The following is a 23521-nucleotide window of genomic DNA, read 5'->3' on the forward strand; positions in this document are numbered from 1 at the left end:
ACGAATCCCCAGTTTGAAGGTCACGTAACCTGAGTTTGCCCTGAGCATGCAACCACAGGCGGAACCTAAGTGCTTGGTCCCAGGAGAGGGGACTGAATTCAGATGCGCACAACACGTGGAAGGATCCAGGTTCCAATCAGACTCTGTCCTAGTGTCACCACCAGGTCAGGATCCAGTCACGGCTCATTACCCTGTCACTATTAAACCTGTCCTAACCTCTGCTCAGGGATACAGATTTGAGCCTGACTCCTGTCTCCTCATTCAGCTGGCTGGAAATAAACCTTTCTTGCTGCAAAAACCTGATGCTTCCACATTTAGCTTTACATTGTGCATGGGGAAAAGGACCCAGATCCATTTGATAACATCGACTCAACTACTATGATTTCTTTTTGCTAAGAACATTTATAATCCTCTCTTTGGCTATTTTGAAACATACATTATTCTCTCATCTGAGACAGCATTGATCAAACTCAAGGATATTATTTTAAGATAAATAAGCCAAGCAAAGACTGGGAAATAACTTTTAATCACACTTACATGTGGAATCCATAGCAGTCTAACTCACAGAAGTAGAAGGTAGAATAGTGGGTATGAGGAGCTGGGAGGCAGGGCCGAGCAGGACAGAGAAAGGGAAGACAGAGGTCAGTGGGCACAAGGTTTCAGTTTCACAGGAGGAAGAAGCTCTGGAGTTCTGCTGGGCAGCGTGGGGCTGTGGAGGGCTTGGACTCTGCAGGAATGAGCCCCTGACGTCCGCTTTGCCAGGAGGGGCGGGATCCCCCCACCAGGGCCCAGTCTCCACAGTTTCTCACTGGCGGATCTTGATGTGCAAGTACTCTTTGCCTGTGGCCTCCTGTCCCGCAGGGTCCTGAGCCTTCCTCTTCAGGAAGCTGATGGTTGTATACTGCACCTCTTGTTCCTGCCTTGAGATGGGGCTGGCCACAGCAGGGGGAGCCTGGTCTGGGGGGCTGTCACCTGCCTGGGGTTCAATCAGGGACACCTGAGTGAAGAGAGAAAGGAGGGAGTCAGGGCAGGCAAGGAGGACAGGACAAGGCAGGGAGGCCAGGGAGGAAGGCCATGAGTTCCTTCATCCACTTGTCCTTCAGGCATTTTTGGTGGAATCTCATTCTTCCAAGCTTTGTATAAATATTTAGGGCTTCCTAAGCCCCTTATTTGGTGTTTCCCAATTTCTTTAACTTCTCACAACAACCGCATGAGGAATAATATTAATATTGTCTTCATTTGATAGACATAAGAACTGAGGCGGAGGCAGGACGCGGCCTGCCCAACTCCCTGCTGCACCAGAATCGAACCCAGTCAGTTCTCTGACCCCACAGCCTGGTGTCCCACGGAGGCCCCTGCATGTGAGGCAGTAAGCTGGGTGCTGGATGTGTTGGGGTGGACAAGGACAGGGACCACACCTTTCGCAGCTCACTCTGTAACTGAGGGACATGCCAATAACTGACCATCAAACGAACAAACACTCATTTGTGAATTACTATATGATGGCCCAAAGCACAGTCTTTTAGACATACAGGTCCTTGATTCTGACATGGCACCTGCCCTTAGAAAGCTCACAGTTTGTTGAGGGGGCTGGTGTAGGGACAGGCCAGTCACAACAAGTATATCCCTCTGATAAGAAGAGGAATGGCTCATAAAAATGTCCCCACCCTAACCTCCTGTACCCTGGGGGTATGCAACCTTATGTGGCAAAAGGGACATTGCAGATGGAGTCCATTTAAGGACAATGAGATGGGAAGATTATCCCAAAACATTGGGTGGCCCAAATGTGATCAGTGAGTCTTAACAAGCAAAAGAGGAGACAGGTGGAGAGTACTAGATGCTTCACGGGCAGCCTTGTAGCGGGAGGAAGGGACCAGAGTCGAGGATCGCAGGATCTCTAGGAGCTGGAAGAGCAAGAAGGTGCGTCCTCCCTGCAGCTGCCAGAGGGCACCGCCCTGCCGGCCAACACCTTGATTTCAGCCCAGGGGAACATCCGCCTACCAGAACTGGAAGACAACACAATTATCAGGTTTGAAGACACAGCACACAGTGATGGAGGCTGCCCGCGTGGCCGTCTGCTTAACCTGAGCCCTTCTAGGCTCCCCCCTCAACACATCAACATGTCCACAGAACTGTCAATGAGTTTGCTCCTTCACTGTCTTTTGATTATTCAGATTAGGATTAACACACTCACACACACACGTGCATTCACACACACTCAATCACACACACACAATCACACACACTCAATCACACACACATGCACCACTTTTCAGCACTACTATTATCAAGATCACCAGGACCCCACTTGGCTAATCCTAGTGACCACGTGTCAGTCTTCCCCGTCCTGGGCGTGGAAGCAGCAGAGGACCCAGTTACACGCGGTACCTGCACTGAGGCCCTTCTTTACTCAACGGCAGGACGTCACACTTTCTAGGTCCATCCGACCTCCCTGCAGCCCCTTTGCTGGTTACGCCACATCTCCCTGACCCCTAAATAGCAGAGCTGCCCTGGAATCTTTACATTTTCAACTTTGCTTTGTGAACTCACCCACTATGTTGGTTTCATGTCACCAATAGGCTGATGATCCCCAAATCCAGAATTCTAGCCAATTCCCCTCTCCTGGTTACAAACTTGCATCCAACAGTATACTTGAAATTCTGACTCCCTTGTCCAAAGACACATAAAACTCAACCTATTTACACTGAACTTCTGCTTTTCTCCCCCAAATCTCTTTCTCCTCCAATATTCTCAGCCTCAGTGACTACCACCTCCATTCTTCCAGCAGCTCAGCTCAAATATTCATTCCCTCACGGACATCTCACCCTCTCTGTCCCTCACGGCCCACTCCTAAGTCATTAGCAATTCCCATGAGCCTTCACTTCAAATTTATCCGGAATCCAGGCCTTCCCAGCCTCCATTGCCATCCTCCAGCTGTGACATCTCCTGCCTGGAATATCCACCAGCCTCCTCTCTGACTCTCTGCTTCTGCTCTTCCTCTCCCACACCTGCTCTCTTCTGCACAAAACAAAACTCTCAAGATGCTCACAGTGGCTGTGAATTCAGACATGACACGCACACAGGATGGGCTTGTCCACGCTCACTTCCTGCTCAGGGCCCCTGCCTCCCTCTGTCTAACCACACGGCCCTCCCTGTGGCTCCCCACTCCCCGCTCAGCCTCCTGAGTCTGACACTGCCCCTGCCCTTCCCTCTTCCTACTGTCACACAGTCGAGTGCCAGACTCTGAGCCTCCTTCATGCCTTTGCTCAAAAACTATTAAGACAAACCACCAGTCAACGTAAGATTGGCCAAAAAATTTGCAAACCATACATGTGATTAGTGGTTAATATCGAGAATATATAAAGAACTCATATACCTCCACAATGAAAACCAATTAAATCAGCTTAAAAGTAACCAAGGATTCTGATAGACTTTTCTCTGAAGAAGACATATAAATGGCCTAAGAGTACATGAAAAGATGCTTGGACCACTAATTATAAGAGAAATGGAATTCAGCACTATAGTAAGATGTAACCTCACACCCATTAGAACAGCTACTGTAAAAAACAAACAAGTAAAACACAGAAAATACCAGCTGTTAGTCAGAATGTAGAGAAATGGGAACCTGTACATACTACTCATGGGAACGTAAAATTATATAGCCAGTATGGAGAAGAGTATGGCAGTTCCTACAAAAATAAAAATAGAAGTAACATAAGATCCATCATTCCTCCTTTTGGACATATATCCAAAAGGATTGAAAGCAAGATCTTGAGAAGATATATGCACACCCATGTTCACTGCAGCATAATTCCCAATTGCCAACATGGAAGCAACCCAAATGCCCAGCCATAGATAAATGGATTTAAAAAAGCAGTGTCTATATGCAGAATGGAATATTAATAATCATTCTTTCAAAGGAAGGAAATGCTATCATGTCCTACAACATGGATGAATCTTGAGGTTGTATGTTAAGTAAATAAGCCAGTCACAAGAAGTCAAATACTGTACGACTCCACTTATATGTGATATGTGGTCATCACATTCACAGGAACAGAAAGTAGCATGGTGGTCACCAGGGTCTCTTGGATAAGAGGACGGCCGAGTGGGGAAGTGGGGAGTTGATATTCAGTGGACATAGGTTTTCAGTTTTGCAAGGTGAAAAATTCTAGAATCTGTTGGACAACTGTACACTTAAAAATGGTTAATATGTTCAACTTTGTGTTATGTGCTTGCTTTTTTACCTAGACAGATAGATACATGCAAAAATGATGGGAGGTTGGAGAGATAGAAAGATAGTGAGTTAGAGAGAGAGAGAATAGATGCATAGATATGTAGATCTCTAGACAGATGACATGTAGATCATACGTAACACAATACACCATAGGCCATCTCCATCTCCTCGGCACTTTCTATTTCCTGTCACCCGGATTTTTCCCAAATTACGTGCCTATTTTTCACATTTCCTTCATTTATTTGTTGTTTTCTTGGTTGGTTAGTGACTGGTGTGGATATATCCCTCTCTCTAAAAGAAGACTTCACTGAGCCCACGATGTTTAAATGCTTTTCACAAATGGGACCCAGGCACATACAGAGCTTGTCTCTTGGTAGGTGCCCAATAATTTTTCAGACCAAATTAAAAAATGAAACGACACTTTTCACTCTGTTGCTCAGAATATCCTACAGGAAGTGCAGTGAGGATGAAGAGCCTCTGATGATGGAGGAACAGCCCATGCAAAGATGCAGACGTGCAAATCACCTTGTTGTGGGTGACAATAATGAAAAGCCCAGCATGGGTGGAGCTCAGAGCAGGAGGCAGGAAGTGGCTGGAGGTCAGGGCTGGGCCAAGGGGAAGAATGGTGTTACTCACCAGAGTCCAAAATGAAAAGGCAGCCAAAGATATCAGCCATTGAGATGAAGAATATTTCAATGCAACATTTTAAAAAATAAAATGAATGCTAAATATCCATGAAGAATAAAAATTGAAATAAGCCCAGATTAGGGAGTTTGCTTTCCTGAGCAAATTGGAACCTAGCTCTACTGGAAGCAAAAAGAGACAAAACTTTCAAAATCCACTTCTTCCCTTCCCTGATTCTCAGATGAGAATGCTGCCCTGTGAGACAATTTGTCTTGATTAAGTGATGATCTTAAAAACTTTTAATTAACTTCAGTTTACTGGACCTGTCATTATTTAAAATGTTGATATTTTACTCATCATGAATTGTTTCCTTGATTTCCATCTGTTAAAAAATTACATAAATTGTCTCAATCACTGAGAGTTTTCACAACCCCTAAAATTTTGCATCTAGCTCAAGAGTCTCAGTCACCTCTGGGTAATTCCATCCCTAAGGGACATGTAGGTACCTAAGAGGCCTGGATGGCAGGGCTGCTGGGCTAGAACTTGGGGTTTTCTTCTCTAGACCTTGGGTGGGCAAACTATACCCTAGTCAAAGTTCACCCACTGTATGCCTTTTTAAATAAAGTTTTATTGAAACACAGCTAAACTCATCATTTACACGTGGTCTATGGCGAGTTTCATGCTACAACAGCAGAGTTGAGTAACTGCAGCAGAGACCGTATAACCCACAGAACCAAACACATTTACCATCTGGTCTTTACAGAAAATGTTTCCTGGCCCCTGTTCTAACAGAGTTTGGGATGAGGGAGCATCTGGGCAAATAAGGGGGACAGGGCAGTGACAGCTTTTGGACAATCCCTCCAGGTAGGGAAGGGGAGGTAAGAGGCAGGGAGACGAGACCGCCCAAGAAGAGAACCTGAGGCCTCAGCAATGAGAGGGGTCAGGATGGAGAGTGGGGACCAATGCTGGCTGTTCTTAGGGGAAAAACGGGCAAGACATGGTGAACTTTTGGCATAGGGGAAGAAAGAAAGGACATACAGGAGGTAACGCTTCCAGTGTCCCTGGCCGTGAAACAAGCAGAGGGGATGGACTTCTGTGCTACTGGCACCATGGGGAATGCTGCAGGGGGCGGCAGCTTTTCGGTAGGAGAAAGAGATGAGGAGGCAACTTTGGCCATGCCAGCTGAGCAATACTGGAGGACATCCTGTGGGAGGTGTCCAGGCTGCAAGCTGGATGTGGACATACCCAGTAGCTTACCCGAGAGCCTGGGACCCTGACAGCGTCTGCCTCCTCCACACCTGTGTCCCCCACGCCCGCTGCTGCTCTTGCCGCCTTCCTCCTGCGGGACCTCATGCTGAGAGGACAGACCAGAGAGCCTTAGTCTGGGTAGATGAGGGCACAGTGGGAAGGGTGACCCCACATTTTCTTCCTAGGAAGGGGCTGGAGGGATGGCCATGGTGGGACAGGGGTTACCAGTCCCACAGATGCCAATACTGAGAACACACCGCCCAGCCTCCTGGATGAGGGGTCCCCAGATTGCCATAGACTAGGAACCCCCAAAACAAGGGAGCTCATGAAATTCTCACAGTGCACTCCTCACCCCCTTCCTGCCCTTTCTTCAAGCTCATGCCCCACTCAGCTCCCTCCACCTCTGTCCACAGGGACTCTGCACCTGGCCTGCCCTCCCCCCACAGTCAATGCTTACATGATGAAGATGACGCACGAGGACAGGAAGACCAGGGCTGTGGCTCCAGCTCCGCAGACAGCGCCCAGCGTCACCCCTGAGACAGGCTGCACTGTGGCTGCAGATGCAGGAGAGCAACTCTGGTGACTCACCTGCAAGTGCTGGGTCTCTCCTCCTGCCTCCCCTGTAGGGCCCTGGGCTCCTACTCCCCTCCCCCATCTCAGGGGCAAAGAACTGGGATGGGAGAGAGGAGGGGGGAGACTGCTGGTGGGACCAGTGACACATGGATGCACTGCTGCAGCCTTTCTTTATTTAAGATTTTCAAATTTTGTTCATCATTCATTTAATGTGTTCTATTTTATTGTTCTAAAAAAATCATTGCATAGCAATATTACTTCCCTTGATTGCTGACTGGTTTGTCCTTATGTCTTCTGAAATTTTGTGCCCAAGTTGAATTCCTGATTTGTCTCACCCTAGTCCTAGCCCTGCAGAGCAAGGACCTTGTGTCCCCAAACACCCCTGTCCAGCCCCAGCCCCTCCCCTCCAAGGTCCACCTCCGCCCCTCTCCCCACCCCAGGCCCCTTGCCAGGCAGGAAGAGGACAGTGATGCTCTGGGTCACAGGGAAGTTCCAGACCTCACAGCTGAGCCTCCTTGTAGATTAAGGGATTGCTGGGTGGACCCCAAAGGTGGGGAAGGTGTGTTCTTCTCTATTTCTCCCCCACCCACCTGGGTCCTCAGTCTGCAGGGAGAGGCTCAGGGAGACGTGCTGGGAGCCCAGAGGGTTCTGAGCTCGGCAGGTGACTTCTCCTTCATCCCTGAGGTGCACTTGAGGCAGTTCCAGCTCCCCAGAGCCTGAGGGCTTGGAGGGGTTCAGGGTGAGTCTCCCCCAGGTCCAGGTGATCCTGGCAGGGGGGTTGCTGTTGACAGCGCAGACCAGACGCAGGGACTGGCCTTCCAGGACCGACACAGATGAGCCGTTCCCAAGGCCAGTGACTTCTGCAGAATAAAAAACAGAAGGTCAGATAGACAGAGAGATCTGCAGACAGGAAGGAAAGACAGAGAAAGACCCTGCTGAGGGGAAGACACATACGGAGAGTGCAGTGGAGGCAAACACACACGTTGACCAATCCCTGCTGGGAATGTAACTTGTACACCCTTTATACAGAAACACTTGGCCATATTTCTCAAAATTAAAGAAAATTTAGGACCTATTTATTTTTTTAAAGAATTTATCCCACACACATACACAAAAGTGTGAAAGGAGATAGAAGACATTCCTTGCAGTGTGTCTGCTGATAAGATGAAATAACGCCATGACTTTCCATTGGCATAAGATGTATACAGACTCAGGGTAAATCCATGCAGGGGGACACCACACAGTCACACAGGACCATGGAGACGGCTGCACTACAGATGTCAAACCACCTCTGAGGTCCTGCAGGTGAACAGACCAAGGCTCTAGCAGCCTGGGGGACCCTGGTGGGTTCTGGGGAGGGGACAGGCCTCTGAGGACTCACTCGGCTGTACATTTGGAATTGTCACCCATGTGACCGTATCACACACCCAGAATTAGGTAAACACTTGGGGAAAAAAACAGACGAGGCTGAAGGAGTGTTTAGGAGACGAATGACAAGGGGCTTGGAGGCCAGTTGTGCTGTGTGACTGTCACCCTGTCCTTGTGGGCCAAGGGGGTGAGAAGGTGTCTTAGGGGAGGAAGGGGCCCTGGGTCACCAGAAGGAGGTCTCAGGTGACCAGGTGAGTCCAGGATGAGAAGGACGCGCCTGACCTGACCTAAGAGGCCGTGCTCCCACAGCCCAGGGAAGGCCCGTCCTACCTGAGCCGTTTCCATGGAAGACAGTCATGGTCAGGTTCTGAGGAGAGTCTGGGGTAGACACACATGGCAGGCCGAAGTCACTGCTGAGGCTGGGTGGGCGATGCCTCTGTCCCCAGGGGCCACATCAGGGGGGAGGGGGGAGCCAGCATCCCCCTAACCTTCCCCAATAGGACCCAGGTCCCAGCACCCCATGTGCAGCCCTGACCCCATCCTGCTGCCCTGGGGACCCCAGCAGGACCCCAACTTCCCAGCCCAGCTCTCACAGGACACGTTGAGATGGACGGTCCTCGTCATGGTCACACCGGCCCCAGGCAAGGTCACCTGGCAGGTGAGGCTGGTGCCGTGGTCCTTGGGCTGAGGGACGAGGGTGAGCACCAAGGAGCGGCCGGTTGTGGGGCCCTGGGGAGCCACGGAAGCCCCCTCCCAGGAGATCCTGGGGGGCGTCCCCTGCTCACAGGCCCAGGGCACAGAGCAGGTCAGGGTGCTGGGGCGGCCACACTCCAGGGTCCTCGGGTGGAAGATGTCGGGCGTGTGGGTCAGTGCTGGGGAGGAAAGGGGGACACGCAGGGTCAGGAGGGAGGGTCCAAGGTGCGGCCCTGAGAGGACTCAGGCTCTGGTCCAGCTCCTGCCCTGAGCCCTACACGCTTCTCTCCAGCCCCTCCCAGCACCGGGTCCCAGCCCAGCCCTGCCCTGCGGCCCCCACCACCTACCCTGTGGGCACTCTGGAGCCGGAGCCTTACCTGTCACAAGCACAACCAGCTTGTTTTGGTCATAGTTCCATTTCATCCATCCTTGCTCCACCCGAAAAAAGTATGACCCTTCGACCCTCCTTGTGACATCTCTGATGCTCAGGGAGCAGTCGTTCCTCCTGGGATCCCCTAAGAGGTGGAATCGGCCCCGGGTCTCCTCCTGCACTTTCCTAGTTGGGTGGTTTGTGGACACGTGAGGATCCCTCTCCACACTGGCCCCTTCCCGGAACCAGTAGCCATGAACAGGATGAGAGTCCTTCCAGCCACGCGGGGGGTAGGAGAAGGAGCAGGGCACACGGACACACAGGCCCTCCTGCACCGTCACCACACTCTGCACTTGCAGCCTGTAACCTCCCCTGTCGCCACCCTGTCCCTCAACCCCCACTGTCCCCCAGAGCAGGGCCAGCAGCAGCAGCATGTCCGTGCGCAGGTGCCAGGGCCACCAGGGACAGTCTGCTCCTCGTCGTTCTTCTCTCCGGAACTGAGAGCTGCAGGACTTAGAGGAGACCTCACAGGAAGACGGGGGTGAGATCAGAACCCTGACCCTCCTCAGAGGAGGAACTTCACAGCCTGACACTGTCAGGGCCAGGACAGGACCTAAAGATCAATTGTCACCACCCATGTCCACTCCTGGGGACCCTGTGCCCAGACAGGATGACAGTCACGAAGATTCCCACCCCATGCAGTCCCCAAACACATCTCCTGCCTCCCTGTCAAAGTCCTTCCCCTCAGGGGACATTTTCAGGAAGATGATAATGGGACCCATCTGGCCGGACAACGAGTCACAGGTTGGGGATGTTTGTGGAGTTCTGGGGTGGGGCTGAGGGACATGGCCATGGTGGGGGCCCAGGCAGGGTGGGCAGCAGCCTCCTCCCCTCCTGCAACCACGTGTGGCCGTCCCCTCTCTGCACATGGAGGTCAGCACAGCAGACCCGGGCGCTGTCCTCATGGAGTCACCGTCCAGCTGGGGAAACATGAGTTCTCCCGGCACCTGGAGCCCCTCACGACAGCAGCTGTGACTCTGTGAATATGGGTGTTTTTGTGTTTTAAAACTTCATGAATAAATGCACACATACTTAGAATTTTTATCTTATTCTGATGTTTAAAGCTTTGATCTTTATAAAGTTCTCTTTCTTCATCTGTGCTAAAGCACTTTGCCTTGTGACTCATCATCTGATATTAGGAAAGTGCCACCAACTGCCTTTTGTTTACTGCTTGCATAGTGCCATCATTTATCCTCTTAAATTTTAAACTTTCTGAATCCTTAGGTGATATTTCTGTTTCCTGTAAGTAGCGGGAGGGAGGCCACCTTCCCTTCACTTACTGCGTCATTCATTCCTCCAGACACACAGGGCTGTGTCCTCTCTCGGGGAAAGAGAGAAGGAGGCGAGTGTGACAGACCCAGTGCTGCCCTCACTGTCCCGCAGGGAGCCCAGGCTCTGCTGGGAAACAGCTCCTGCCCCTGGATGAGGAGAACTTGTCCCTGCTGGGAGGTGGGGGCTGTGGAGGAAGTGGGTTCCTGGGAGACGGGACAGAGGATTCAGGGAGTCTCCTTAAATGGATTGAGTGGAGATTTTCACAATGTTAGCACATTCTAGTTCTTTGATGTTCCATGTACGTATTAGAATCAACGTGCCAATTTCTATACAAGCTCTTCTGGAAAATTTCTTTGAATTACTTTGAATGCATGGATCAATTTGGATAAAACTGGGATCTTAAGAATATTGTCTTCCCCTCCTTGAACATTGCATGTGTGTGTGTTTGTGTGTGTGTGTATAAACATGTATGTATTTAGGACATATGTATTATGTAGATCTCTTTTTATTTGTCTCAGCAATGTTTTGTAGTTTTCAAATAAAGTTCTTACATGTATTTTTGAAATTTATTTCATGTTTATAATGTTATACTAAAGTGTACTTTTAAAAAATATTTTATTTTTAATTGTCCTTGGCTAACATGTAGATATCCAATAGAATTTTCTAGTTTGAACCAATATGCTGCCACCTCCATTAATCATTTATTGGTTTAGTAGCTTCTTTGTGGATAACTGTGGATTTTGTCTGTACTCAATCATGCTGTCTCTGAATAAAAACAGGTCTACCTCCTCCTCTAAGATCTGAATAGCTCTAATTTCTTTTCCTGTTTTTATTGCACTGGGAAGAGGCTGCAATATGTTTACTAGAAGTGGCGACAGCAGCCACTCTGCCTTGTTTCCAATGCTAGGGGAGAAAGTTCTCAGTCTCTCAGATTGTTGGGGGCTGATTCTGGCGTTCTCCCTTATGCTAATCAGTCACTATAGCCTGTAATGTACGGGTGCTGCATGACGTAATGATAGTCAGCATTTTCTTCAGACACGGTTGCTGTCTCGTGACATGATAAGAGGCCTGAGTTTCTGCACATAAGCAAATGCTGCCCGGCTCCCACACGGAGGGCCCCGTGGTCAGAGTCTGGAGGCCGTATTAATAAAGAAAACACTCCTACAACCTGGCCCCCGTTTGAAGGTTAATAATCAATGACAGATAAGAGTGCTCAGAGAAAGAGTGACCTAAGACACACATAACCATAGGGGTCAGCCACTGGCTGAGAGAGAGCCGGCTGGCTAAAAAAAAAGCACAAAAAGTTCTTCTGATGGCTGCATTATTTAACGTTGCTTATCTCGGCCTTGGCTTTTAAGTCATGTCTGGCACTAGCACCTCAAGTAACCGTTTCGAGGTCTGAAACCATAAAAAATTATTACCTGATGAACACTCCAAAATTAACAGTTATCGCTACTATACCAAAATGCTCACATACAAAAAAAAACCTTTAACCTAAAAAATATAAAAATAAAGCGACCAATATATTAGACATTCAAGTCATTTCATGCCCATATGTGTCTGTGTTATTATTTTTATGTTCTATGTCCATCTTCTGTCCTATAATCAGGCCACAACACAGATCAAAGTGAGATATTGCAGATCCTATCTTTGGAAAATACGTGTTCTCTGCTTTTTCCAGATTACTGAGAATTTTCATCACAAATTGGTATTAAAGTTTATCAGATGATTTTGCATGTGGTTTTCCTACTTTGCTCCTTTAAAGGAATAAAATACATTATTTGTTTTTTAAATATTTTAATTGTGGAAAAAACACATAACATAGAATATGCATCTTAACTATTTTTAAGCACAGAGTTCAGTGGTAATAAGTATATTCACAATGTTGTGCAACACATCTCCAGAGCTTTCTTGTCTTGCAAAACCAAAACTCCACCCCATTAACTACAGTTCCCTAAGTCTTCCCATCCCCTACTTCCTGGTGACCACTGCTCTACTTCTGTTTCTACTTCCACTCAAGGAAGTGGAATCACAGAGTACTGGTTTTTTTGGTGACTGAGAATTTCACTTAGCACAGTGTCCTCAAGGTCCTTCCATTTGGTGGCATGTGTCAGAAAGTCCTTTCTAAAAGAAAGAATAGTATTTTGTATTCAGTTAGACATGTTTTTGTGTATCCATGCATCTGTCACTGGAAACTTGGGTCACTTCCACTTCTTGGCTATTGTGAATAATTCTGCCATGGACACGGGTTTGCCAGCATGTGATCAAGTCCCTGCTTCCAGTCATTTTCATATATATGCACAAGGGCACTTGCTGATTTAGACTAATGCTGCTCGTAATTTATGAGGAATTACTTACTCACGTCACCCCTTTCATTCCCTCGTCAGTTGCCGTGTTATGCCCACAACACTCCACCTGGAGTCTCCTACTGAGCTGCCAACACACGTGTCTAGCTGTGTCCCTGATGTCCCCACTCTGACGCCAGGTGGACTGTCAGGACTGACCCTGCCCTGCAAAGCCCTCCCTCCGCAGCCCCTGTGGACACAGCTCCTTCCTTCCAGGAGCTCAGAGTACGACTCCGGATCATCCATGTTTTCCAGTCCCCTGATGACCACGCCCATCAGAAACCTTGTGAGCATGACCAACCACACGTCCCACATCACGTGCTCACCCCGGCCCTGCCCCCCTGCTGCAGCCACCATCCCTCCCCCTGATGGCGCCTTCCCAGTCTCCCTGACCAGGGCAGCCGAGGTCCTGTCACGGTGCAAGTGCAGTCCTGTCCCTGCTGTCCCCAAAGGCTCTGGGTTCCTGGGTGTCAGCCCCGTCCTCCCCCTGCTCCTCCTCCTGCCACCTCTGCTGTCACACACGGGCCCCCGGAGAGTCCCCAGCACCCGGCCTGCCGCTGCCTCTGAGCACTGCGCTCGCTGTTCCCTCTTCCCTCCTCCTGGGACGCTGTTCCTGACTCTCACGCAGAGCCTGACTCCTCACCGCCCTCACGCTGTGCCAGACACCACCTCCTCACACTGTCACACGGAAACTGTCCCCAGTGTGTCGTATTCTCCTTTCTCTGAGTTATTTTCTCTCTAACCCAGGTGGCCACTCAGCATGGCCTCACATTCTTTATTCATTTTCACCTTTTTCCATCCAGTCTGCAGAGCAACAGCTCCCGATGACGGACCTGAGGCTGCGTGTGCGGACATGCCTTGCATGCACAGTAAGGCTGGGACAGCGCAGGGGACACCAGCAGCCACCAAGGACGTCTGTTAGTGAATGGAGTGACCCACCCTCCAGTTTGTGTCATACCAGACTCATGCACGAATGCACACACACACACACACGCACGCACACACACACACACACACACGCACACACACACACCTGGAGGACAGTGGAGACGGGGCCTGCAGGTGACCAGGGCTGGCAGAGATAGGGGTGGGGAGGGAAGGGCATTTCAGGAGGAGGAACTGCACATGCAAAGCCTCAGAGTCACAGAGGGCTTGACCTAGGGGTTGTGGGGACACGTGGGGAGATGCAGGGACGGAGGGATCAGGAGGACAGTCCAGCTGGGGACAGACCCTGTGAGGTCCCCAGTCCTGGCCATGGCATTTGCACCTTGTTCTCCAGCAATGGGGGAGGCACGGCCGTCCGCACTGCACAGGGCTGAACGAGGACACTTCTGGAGGCCCAGTCTGGAGGCCTGTGCTGGGGAGAGACAGAGACAGGGGTGGGGTGGACTCAGGGAGCAGGGAGGAAGTGAGGCTGCAGGAATGACCAGGGCCGGGGTGGAGAAAAGTGCTCAGGATGAGCCGAGCTCAGGAGAAGGAGGGACAAGAGTGAGTGACCCATGGGATTTGGGGGAGGGGGTCAAGGTGGGGAACCTCACCCTGGATCTGCATATAGAGACTCAGCTACCCAGTCGTCAGCCGGACAGGGGACCCAGCAGGACAAGGGGGCTCGGGGACGAGATAGAGTGCTCGACTTGGCCATGCTACCAGAGCAATACTGGAGGCCATCACAGAGGAGGTGTCCAGTGGGTTGTGGGAGCTGAGACATCACATCACTCACCTGAGGAATTAGCCCGTGACAGTGTCTGCATCCTCCGTGCCCCCTGCTGCCCGGTGCACCATCCCCCTGTGGGACCTCACTCTGAGGGAACAGACCAGGGCCTGTCATTAGGGCAGGACCAGGGTGCAGAGGGCAGCAGCCTCACCTCCCTGGGCCCTGTCAGGGGCAGGAGGGGACTGAGGAGGAGACAGCAGGTCTAGGCCCCAAGGCCCTCTCGATGACAGCAGGAACGTCCCCCCTGGACCCTTGTCCAGAGCTGGGACACCACTAGCCGCGTGGGATCTCACCACCCGCTCAGCCCTGCTGGCCCAGGCCCTGTCCCCTTTCTGGTCCCTACAGCACAGGGCGTGGGGATCAGGCCGTGTCCCCAGCGCTCCCACCCCTCCCCTTGGTCCCAGGCCGTGCTCACCTGAGGAAGACGAGGCACAGGCAGAGAAGCAGGATCTTCACAGCAGATCCCACAACGGCCACCAGACCCACCTCTGCCAGGGTCCCCGGTTTCCCTGTGGACAGTGGGGTGAGCCGGCTTCCCCTCGAAACCACAGTCTGCGTCCTTCCTCCCTTACTGGGACTCGGCTGTGGGCTCCCCAGGCCTCACTGTGTCCCTGGGTGTGGGGCCACCTCAGCACAGGGCTGACCCGCCCTGCCCAGACGGACCACAGCAGGCGGAGAGCTCTGCCCCCGGGGACGCTTTGGGCGCACAGCTGAGTGTGACCCTGAGCGGGGCACAGCCTTCTGACCCCACTGAGCCCAGGGGCTGCTTGCTCGGTGACCCGGGGCTGCGGGTCATGGCTGGGCTCTGGTGTGCAGCCCCTGACACTCACGCTGCAGGGAGAGGCTCAGGGAGACGTGCTGGGAGCCCAGAGGGTTCTGAGCTCGGCAGGTGAATTCTCCTTCATCCCTGACGTGCACTCGAGCCAGCTCCAGCTCCCCAGGGTTCGAGGGCTGAGAGGGGCACAGGGTCAGGCCCCCCTGGGTCCAGCTCAGCCTGGCAGGGGGGTTACTGTTGACACCACAGAGCAGGCGCAGGAACTGACCCTCCAGAACTGACAGAGCTGAGCCGTTCTCCAGGACAGTGGGTGCTGTAGAGAAAGACACAGAGGATCAGAGTGACATTCTGTTGAGAGAAAGAGGAATGTAGAAAGAGTTCGGGAAGAGCGAAAGACTCAGACATATGGACGTAGACTGAGAGAAACAGACTGTGAGATGGACCCAGAGAGAGACGGAGCACGAGCCCCGAGCCTGGCTCCAGCCCCAGTTTCTCTGTGCCGGGCGATGTCAATTCTCCTCTGCACAGATGGGTCCTGTTGGGCTGGACTGTGGCCCCAGAAGTCACAGAGGAAGGGGCTCGGGCTCACAGGACACCCAGATATGACGTCAGCTCAGGCCCATGTTCCAGGCCCTCTTCAAGGCTCTCGCTGACGGCTCAGAATCCAGGTTCACCCGAAGAGTCTTGATCTTTCTCCAGCCCTTCCCGTGACAGCGGTTCACTGAGTTATCATTGTGCCTCTACGTGGGGCTCACTCCAGAAATTCAGAGTCTGGGGGGAGCAGGGGCTTAGAAACAGCTGCCCCCGAGGTCACATGACATGTAGTGGAGGGGACTCAGGCTGCACCAGCCCTGGACAGTGTAAATGAGAAGACCCAAATGCTGTGGGCCAGGAGGGCTTCCTGGGGGAGGCACACCTACTTGGCACCTGGAGGAGGGTGTGAAGGACCAGCAGGCGGCTAGAGGATGAGGGGGAAGGGAGTTCCAGGCAGCAGGAACAGACAGTGCAAAGATGACAGGGCCTGAGCCAGTTCAGGAAAATGTGAATAGACCTGGGATAGGATGTAGGGTGGAGCAGGGGGTGGAGTCCAGAGACAGGACACAGGAGGAATGCAGGGAGATTTGTTTTCATAACCTCAGAGTGGGGAACCAATGGCATTGATAAATGTAGCTAAAAAATAAAGAGGTCCCTGTATGGTGTGAAAATCATAGACATCCAAGGACAAACCCACCTGGCATATTGGGAAGTGTATTTGCAAAAACATCTCAGGCAAAGATACTGACTTCTCAAACTGAAAAGAACTTCCAAGAATCAATAATTAAGGTCAAGCCACTCTTGAAAGCTGAACAAAGACTATGAACAGACAGTTCCCAGAATAAAAGAAGTACAGATGTCTCTTTGTGATAGAAACAGATGCACAACTTTAGTCATAATAAAGGAAATGCTCCTTAAAGCTCCATGGAGATTCTGTCACCTGCTATTGGCAGAGACCAAAAGGTCCAGCACACTGGGTGGTGAGGCTGGGCGACACTCGCACATCCACTCCTCCCTGCTGGAAATCTAAACTCCTGTATCCTGGATTGGGAAGAACTTCGGATGTGTCTCAATCTTAGACCCAGCTATTTTGCATTTGGACAATCATCCCTCAGAGACACAAACCCATTTGTCAAAGGAGGTACAAGATTATTCACGGAGGCATTTCTGTTGATAGAATAAAATTAGTGCCTTGAGGTTTCACTAAAATAAAGTGTGTCCAAAACCAGAGTCCACCCATGCAGTGGGACACCACACAGCCCCAGAGGAGCACGGGGACATTCTGCACGACTGACGTCAAACCACCTCCGAGGTCCTGCCGGTGAACAGACCAAGGCTCGGAGCAGCCTGTGCAGGCCTGGTGGGTTCGGCAGAGGAGGCGGGACTCTGAGGACTCACCCTGCTGTGCACTTGGAATTGTCGCCCATGAGACCGTATCACCCACCCATAAGTGTGTAAGCTATTGGGCAAATAGACAGATGAGGCTGAAGGAGTGTTCAGGACATGGATGACAAGGGGCCTGGAGGTCGGCCCTGCTGTGAGTGTCGCCCTGTCCTTGTTGTGGGCCGAGGGGTGTGCAGGTGTCTGAAGGGAGGGAGGGGCCCTGGGGTCACCAGCAGGGAGGTCTCGGGTGACCCTGTGAGTCCAGGTGAGAAGGACGCGCCTGCCCTGATGGAAGAGACCCAGCTCCCACAGCCCAGGGAGGGCCCCGTCCTACCTGAGCCGTCTCCTCGGAGGGCAGTCACCGTCAAGTTCTGAGGAGAGTCTGGGGCAGAGAGACACAGCAGCCCCAAGTCACTGCTGAGGGCTGGGTAGACGCTGGCCTCTGTCCCCAGGAGCCACATCAGGGGGGAGGGTGGCACCAGCCTCCTCCTGACCATCCCCTCCTGGACCCAGGTCCCAGCACCCCGTGTGCAGCCCTGACCCCATCCCGCTGCCCTGGGGACCCCAGCAGGAACCCAGGCTTCCCAGCCCAGCTCTCACAGGACACGTTGAGATGGACGGTCCTCGTCGTGGTCACACTGGCCCCAGGCAAGGTCACTTGACAGGTGAGGCTGGTGCCGTGGTCCTGGGGCTGAGGGATGAGGGTGAGCACCGAGGAGTGGCCGATGGTGGGGCCCTGGGGAGCCACGGAAGCCCCCTCCCAGGAGATCCTGGGGGGCGTCCCCTGCTCACAGGCCCAGGGCACAGAGCAGGTCAGGGTGCTGGGGCGGCCGCACTCCAGGGTCCCCGGGAGAAGGATGTCGGGCGTGTGGGTCAGGGCTGGGGAGGAGAGGGGGACACGCAGGGTCAGGAGGGAGGGTCCAAGGTGCGGCCCTGAGAGGACTCAGGCTCTGGTCCAGCTCCTGCCCTGAGCCCCACACACTTCACCCCCAGCCCCTCCCAGCATGGGGTCCGAGCCCTGCCCGCCCTGCAGCCCAACCACCTCCCCAGTGGACACCTGGGGATCCGGAGCCTTACCTGTCACATGTACAAAGAGCTTGTTTTCTACATAGCTCCATTTCAACCTTCCTCGCTCCATCCGAAAAAAGTATGAGCCCTGGTCCCTCCTTGTGGCGTCTCTGATGCTCAGGGAGCAGTTGTTCCTCCTGGGATCCCCGAGGAGGAGGAATCGGCCCTGGGTCTCCTCCTGCACTTTCCCAGCTGGGTTGTTCGTGGCCACTGAAGCGTCATGATGTGGATCGGCCCCTTCCCTGAACCAGTAGCCATGAACTGGGTCAGAGTGGTTCCAGCCGTACCAGGGATAGTAGAAGGAGCAGGGCACATGGACACACAGGCCCTCCTGCACCTTCACCACCCTCTGCACTTCCAGCCTGAAACCTCCCCTGTACCCTCCCCGTCCCTCCACCCCCACCATCCCCCAGAGCAGGGCCAGCAGCAGCAGCATGTCCGGGCGCAGGTGCCAGGGCCGCCGGGGACAGTCTGCTCCTCGGGGTTCTTCTCTCGGGAACTGAGAGCCGCAGGATTTAGAGGAGGCCCCACAGGAAGATGGGGGCGAGGTCAGAACCATGACCCTCCTCACAAGGAGGAACTTCACACCCTGACACTGTCAGGGCCTGGGAAGGACTTTCAGATCAAGTGTCACCACCCACATCCACTCCTGGGTACCCTGTGCCCAAGAGGGCAAGAGTCACCCAATTCCCACCCCATGAAGGGCTCAAACACATCTGCTTTTCTGACAACACTATTCTCTTTTGGGTACCTTTTCTGAAAGGTGACAATGGGTCCCATCTGGATCTACCCCTGAGTTTCAGGCTGTGGGTGTTTGTGGAGGTCAGGGGTGGGGCTCAGGGACATGGTGATGGGGGAGACCCCCGAGCGGAGAGTAGCAGCCTCCTCCCTTGTCACCAACCCCATGTGGCCGTCCCTCTGCACATGGAGGTCAGCACAGCAGACCTGGGTCCTGTCCTCATGGAGTCACCGTCCAGGGAGAGACAATAAATCTCTGGACCTCTGACCTCCTGTGACAGTAGGTTCACGGGGGCACACAGGCAGGGTAGGGTGGCTCCCCCGAGGCTGAAGGTGTTGTGTCAGGAGGACTGGGCACAGGGACATGGGGCTCAGGTTGAGGATTCTACAAGGGCACAGAAGGGAGCCCGGCTCATGGGAGGCCTGGGAACCTGCGATTGTTCAGTGCGATTTTACAGAAATGAAAGTGAGAAAGGGAAAGGAATATTTTTACATGGGTAAAAACTTCTATTTTTGTCAACACATTCTGGTTGTCAGACCAGATTTTGTCACCCCTGTCACCTCACTCAGCCACATTCTTGTTCCTCCAGAGCATGATGGGTCCCCCTCCCTCAGAGCTTTGCTGCAGGTTCTGCTCCCAGGAGTGGCCCAGGGAACAGGAGACATGGGGCGAGGGACACCAGCCTTGAGGCTGCCCACCCTCAGGGATGTCAGGGTTAACGGGGAGAAGAAACTTGCACTTGAATTCAAGTGAAGATGAGTTTAAACTGTGTGGCTGTAGGCTGGCAGGAAGTGAGGTAGTTGTCAGGGGGAAAACTGGCCCAGGTCAGATTTTGTTTAAAGTCTTTCTGGGAGGAAATACAAGACACATAGATAAAAGTGCCCACAAATGAACCTCTCAGTGATTTGCAGAAATGAACACCCAGGACCACCTGTTTTCCCCCTTGCTGTGGTCCAAGCCCCACTCCCTCCTGGAGGAGCCCATGCCAGATGGTAATGTTAATTATCCTCCTGCATTTTGTTTGTTTGTTTGTAATTGTGCATCTGAGCATGCTGCCTGGAATCATGTGACTTTGAGAATGGTTTCCTGAACCGTGGGACACATAGAAAACAGTCTTTTCTTCTACTCGGCCTCATGGGTTGTCCTGTCCCCTGCTGTGCTCTGACTGCCCATAACCAGGGGCATCTCTTGGCTGTGAGGACTGAGGAGGGACAGTGCAGGGTGTGAGCAGGCATAGCCGCCCCCACTACCATTTCCTGCATTTCCAGCTGGTGTAACTTCCTGCAGCCCCATTCCCCCTGTGCCCCCACCCCGGACCTCTTCTTTGCACAGTGGCTCTCTCCAAGGGAGAAAGCTGCAGCAGTGCAGTGGTCAGAAGGGCTGTGTGTGGCTTCTCTGTTTCCAAGAGTCCCCAATTTGCAATTGAAATGAGAAAATCAAAACAGGGAGATGAGACATCGGGACGCCACAGAGAATCTAACCCTGTGCCAAACAGGAACATATGGTCCACTTATGACCCACGAGGCCTGGGAGGCCCTCTGACCCCATTTCCCAAATGTGGACAGAAGACACTGAGGTCCCGACTGACAAGTGCTACGGCCTGAGTGTCTGTGGCCACCCCTCCCAGATCCATATGCTGAAATCCTGACTCCAAAGGCAACGGTTTTAGATGGTGGGGTCTTTGGGAGGTGACAGGATCATGACAGTGGGGCCACCATGAATGGGATCTGTGTCCTTATAGGAGAGATGGAGGAAGCTTGTTTCTACCTTTCCACCATTTGAGAACACAAAGAGAAGGAGGCCCTCATGAGACACCAAACCTGCTGGCATCTTGATCTCGTACTTCCTAGCATGGAGAACTGTGAGAAATACATTTCTATTCTTTAAAGCAAAAATGCAGTTTATGATATTTTCATAGCAACCTGAGTGGACTAAGGTTCTCACTGAATTTCCCAAATCCCATGGGTGCCCTGTCTCATGTGCCACTATCTCCTCATGAGACACTTGGTCAAACTTGGTCTGTCCAGGACTGACTGGGCCAGCAGAGGGGAACCTTGTGTTAATCTGATATGGAAGAATTGTGAAGTTTCTCCCATGAGATGAGGGAAGAGATTTCATTCATTCATTCACTCGCTCTGTAGCCAGCACTAAGCATTAATGCTGTGCCTCAATGTTTCAGGGAAAGGCGTGAATAGCACAGACCCAGTCCTTGCCTTTGAACAGAGCAACATCCTCTTTGGAGACAGACAAATCACCTGACATTTCCAAGGTCAGAGGGTGGGTGGCTGTGATGGGGAGGCACAGACTGTTGATGGGGGGATCTTGCTCTTCTGGAGTGGAGGGTGAGATCCCAGGAAGGAACAGGCAGAGGAGACACAGTAGGGACTCTCAGGCAGTCACTGTGGGTGTGACTATCTGGGAAATCGGGAATCCCTGCACTTTGAGGTATTGTGTTTCCATCCCTCTCACCCTTCCACTGCCCTGGAGACCCTCAGGCAGCTACCAAGCTCTGCCCTCTGTGTGTCACCAACCCCACCTCCGCCCTGGTGGAAGAGGTCACCACCCATAGGGGGCGTCCTTCTGCCCAGGATAGACTCTGGCTCCTGGAGATCTCTAAGACTGACTGGAGGTGCTGTCCGTGGTGCTGATGCAGAGTTGAGCCCTGATTTGGGAGTTGTCTGCAGCTTGGGAGGGGCTGGTCACAGAACAGCGGCCCTAGGTTGAAGTCAACATGTCAGATTGCTGGGAGAGTGTAGGTCCTTCTGGAACGAGGCACTGGAGAGAGGAAATGGCCTGTGTTTTTGTGCCTTGTCCTTCTGTCCCACTCAGCAATGCCCAATGGACAATGCCAGGTTGTTGTCATGCTCCAGGGGCAGAAAAGGGGAAGGCTCTGTGCAGCCCCTACACACCTGTTCCCTCTTCATGCTGTCGACATCCTTGACTGAGAGAGGCAAACCCCTCAACAGATAGAGGGGGCATCTGACACTCAGACCTGTGCAGCTGTAGGAATTTGTCTCCAAATACAGCCCCTAACAATGTCAGTCCACCCTGTGCAAGAGAGTGTTCCTGTCATTACACAAGGGAGTTTATCATTATTATTGTCTCCTCTTCTTGAGTCTGGATTGGGCTTACGACTGCTTTCACAAACAGAAAGTGGAGGACAATACATTCTGAGACTTCCGTGGATCAGACAGTAAGCAGGCCTGGAAGATTCCTCCCTAGACTTATGGATCCTGAAGCTTCTATGTGAGCATATCAGGGCACCCCTAAAAAAGACATACTAAATGGAATAGAACTGAGATGTCAGATATCCAGCCCCAGTCCAGGCCATGACTTCAATGCAACTGCCTGAAAGAGTCCAAAGAAAATCTACTAATGAAACTGCCCATCTCAGTCCCAGTCAAACTGCAGCAATGTGACATACAGTGAAATGATCGCTTTGGCCACTGAATTTGGGGATGGTTTGATGTGCAGCAGTAGATAACTAAAACATTAGCCCACACAAATCATTGCTAATAGGGAAACGGAAAGTTGGGGGTTTACTTGCCTGACTAATTTATCTACATGGTGTATTTAATGGATCATGGGTTACTTGTCAAAGGTAATTCAAAGTCTTCAGTGTCTTCACTTCAACTTAGCCTGGATGAAAGCACGTTTCCCAGAATCTCCTTCCCCATTTGCTTCCAGGTTGAAGTTGACATAAGAGAAGAAGGAAATTGAAGCAGGAGCCACAAGGCTCTGAGTGCCAGTGGACGGACAGGTGCTACTGCAGGTATCACACATGGTAGCTGATTGCTGGCCCATCTCGTTGGCGAGGCATAGCAGCTGCTGAACTGCTGGGCTGCAAGGAGGCTGCTGGGAACAGCCACAAGCTGGGCATCAGGGAGCAGAGAATCATTGAGTGACACATGCATTGGTGACACAGGTGTCCAAGACAGTGTGCAGTGGCATGCAAAGAATCCAGGAAAATGGCATCCCTAATATTCTGCTCTTCCTAGCACATTGTCTCACCTCCCTTTGACCTGAAAAGTAGAGCTATTTGCCTATTCATGGGAGCCCCGTCTTCCCAGGGCCAAGGGCAGGAAACACCTCAGTACTCAGAATGCTCGGCGTGCAGGTGTGGGTTTCTGTGTGAGTGTGTGAGTGTGTGGGTGTGTGGACCAGAGAGGGAGAGAGAAGAAGAGAGAGACTCTGAATGTGTGAGAGAGATTGAGTCTGATTGTGTGTCTGTGAGTCTGCACGTGCTGAGCATCGGCCTCCTAGGACAGTGGGACAGTTACTTTCATGTTTCAACTTGATGGGTCCGTGAGGTGCTCAGATACAACCTTATTCTCTTTGTGTGTGTGAGTGGGTTTGTAGACCACATGAGCATATAGGTCAGAGGATCAGTTGGGTAGATGGGCATCACCTACACCTCTGAGGCCTCAATAGCCTAAAACTGGAGCAGGGGAGGATTCCTTCCTTCCCGTCTTCTCCATGGGGCTGGAACACCCGCCTTCTGCTGCCCTGCACCAACACTGA

General features: G+C 52.1%; 2 protein-coding genes across 2 annotated transcripts in view; both read right to left on the reverse strand.

The window, feature by feature from the left end:
* LOC105882132 (sialic acid-binding Ig-like lectin 9) overlaps positions 1–9892 on the reverse strand; it is a 34234-nt gene extending 24342 nt beyond the window's left edge. The window contains exons 1-7 of the mRNA XM_075998970.1: positions 9804–9892; positions 9118–9614; positions 8641–8919; positions 8378–8425; positions 7270–7539; positions 6564–6660; positions 6116–6212 (exon numbers count right to left, since the gene is read on the reverse strand). Coding sequence (XP_075855085.1) covers positions 6116–6212; positions 6564–6660; positions 7270–7539; positions 8378–8425; positions 8641–8919; positions 9118–9614; positions 9804–9892 — 1377 coding nt within the window. The remainder of the gene's footprint in view (positions 1–6115; positions 6213–6563; positions 6661–7269; positions 7540–8377; positions 8426–8640; positions 8920–9117; positions 9615–9803) is intronic.
* Positions 9893–15293: 5401 nt separating this feature from the next.
* On the reverse strand, positions 15294–18759 carry LOC105870500 (sialic acid-binding Ig-like lectin 8). Its single transcript, XM_075998971.1, has 4 exons — positions 18271–18759; positions 17794–18072; positions 17528–17575; positions 15294–15589 (listed from the first exon to the last, which is right to left on the reverse strand). The coding sequence occupies exons 1-4, from the start codon at positions 18695–18697 to the stop codon at positions 15294–15296; spliced, it is 1050 nt and encodes a 349-aa protein (XP_075855086.1). The 5' UTR covers positions 18698–18759.
* Positions 18760–23521: the final 4762 nt, after the last annotated feature.

Source organism: Microcebus murinus, chromosome 32 (assembly GCF_040939455.1).
Source record: "Microcebus murinus isolate Inina chromosome 32, M.murinus_Inina_mat1.0, whole genome shotgun sequence".
NCBI lineage: Eukaryota > Metazoa > Chordata > Mammalia > Primates > Cheirogaleidae > Microcebus > Microcebus murinus.

Bases quoted from the DNA above. Each gene is read 5' to 3' on its own strand.
- LOC105870500 (XM_075998971.1), bottom strand. From the start codon at position 18,697: ATGCTGCTGCTGCTGGCCCTGCTCTGGGGGATGGTGGGGGTGGAGGGA. The intron at 18,073-18,270 runs GTAAGGCTCCGG...TCTCCTCCCCAG, and splicing joins GCTCTTTGTACATGTGACAG to CCCTGACCCACACGCCCGAC. The intron at 15,590-17,527 runs GTAGGACGGGGC...CTTTCTCTACAG, and splicing joins CCTCCGAGGAGACGGCTCAG to CACCCACTGTCCTGGAGAAC.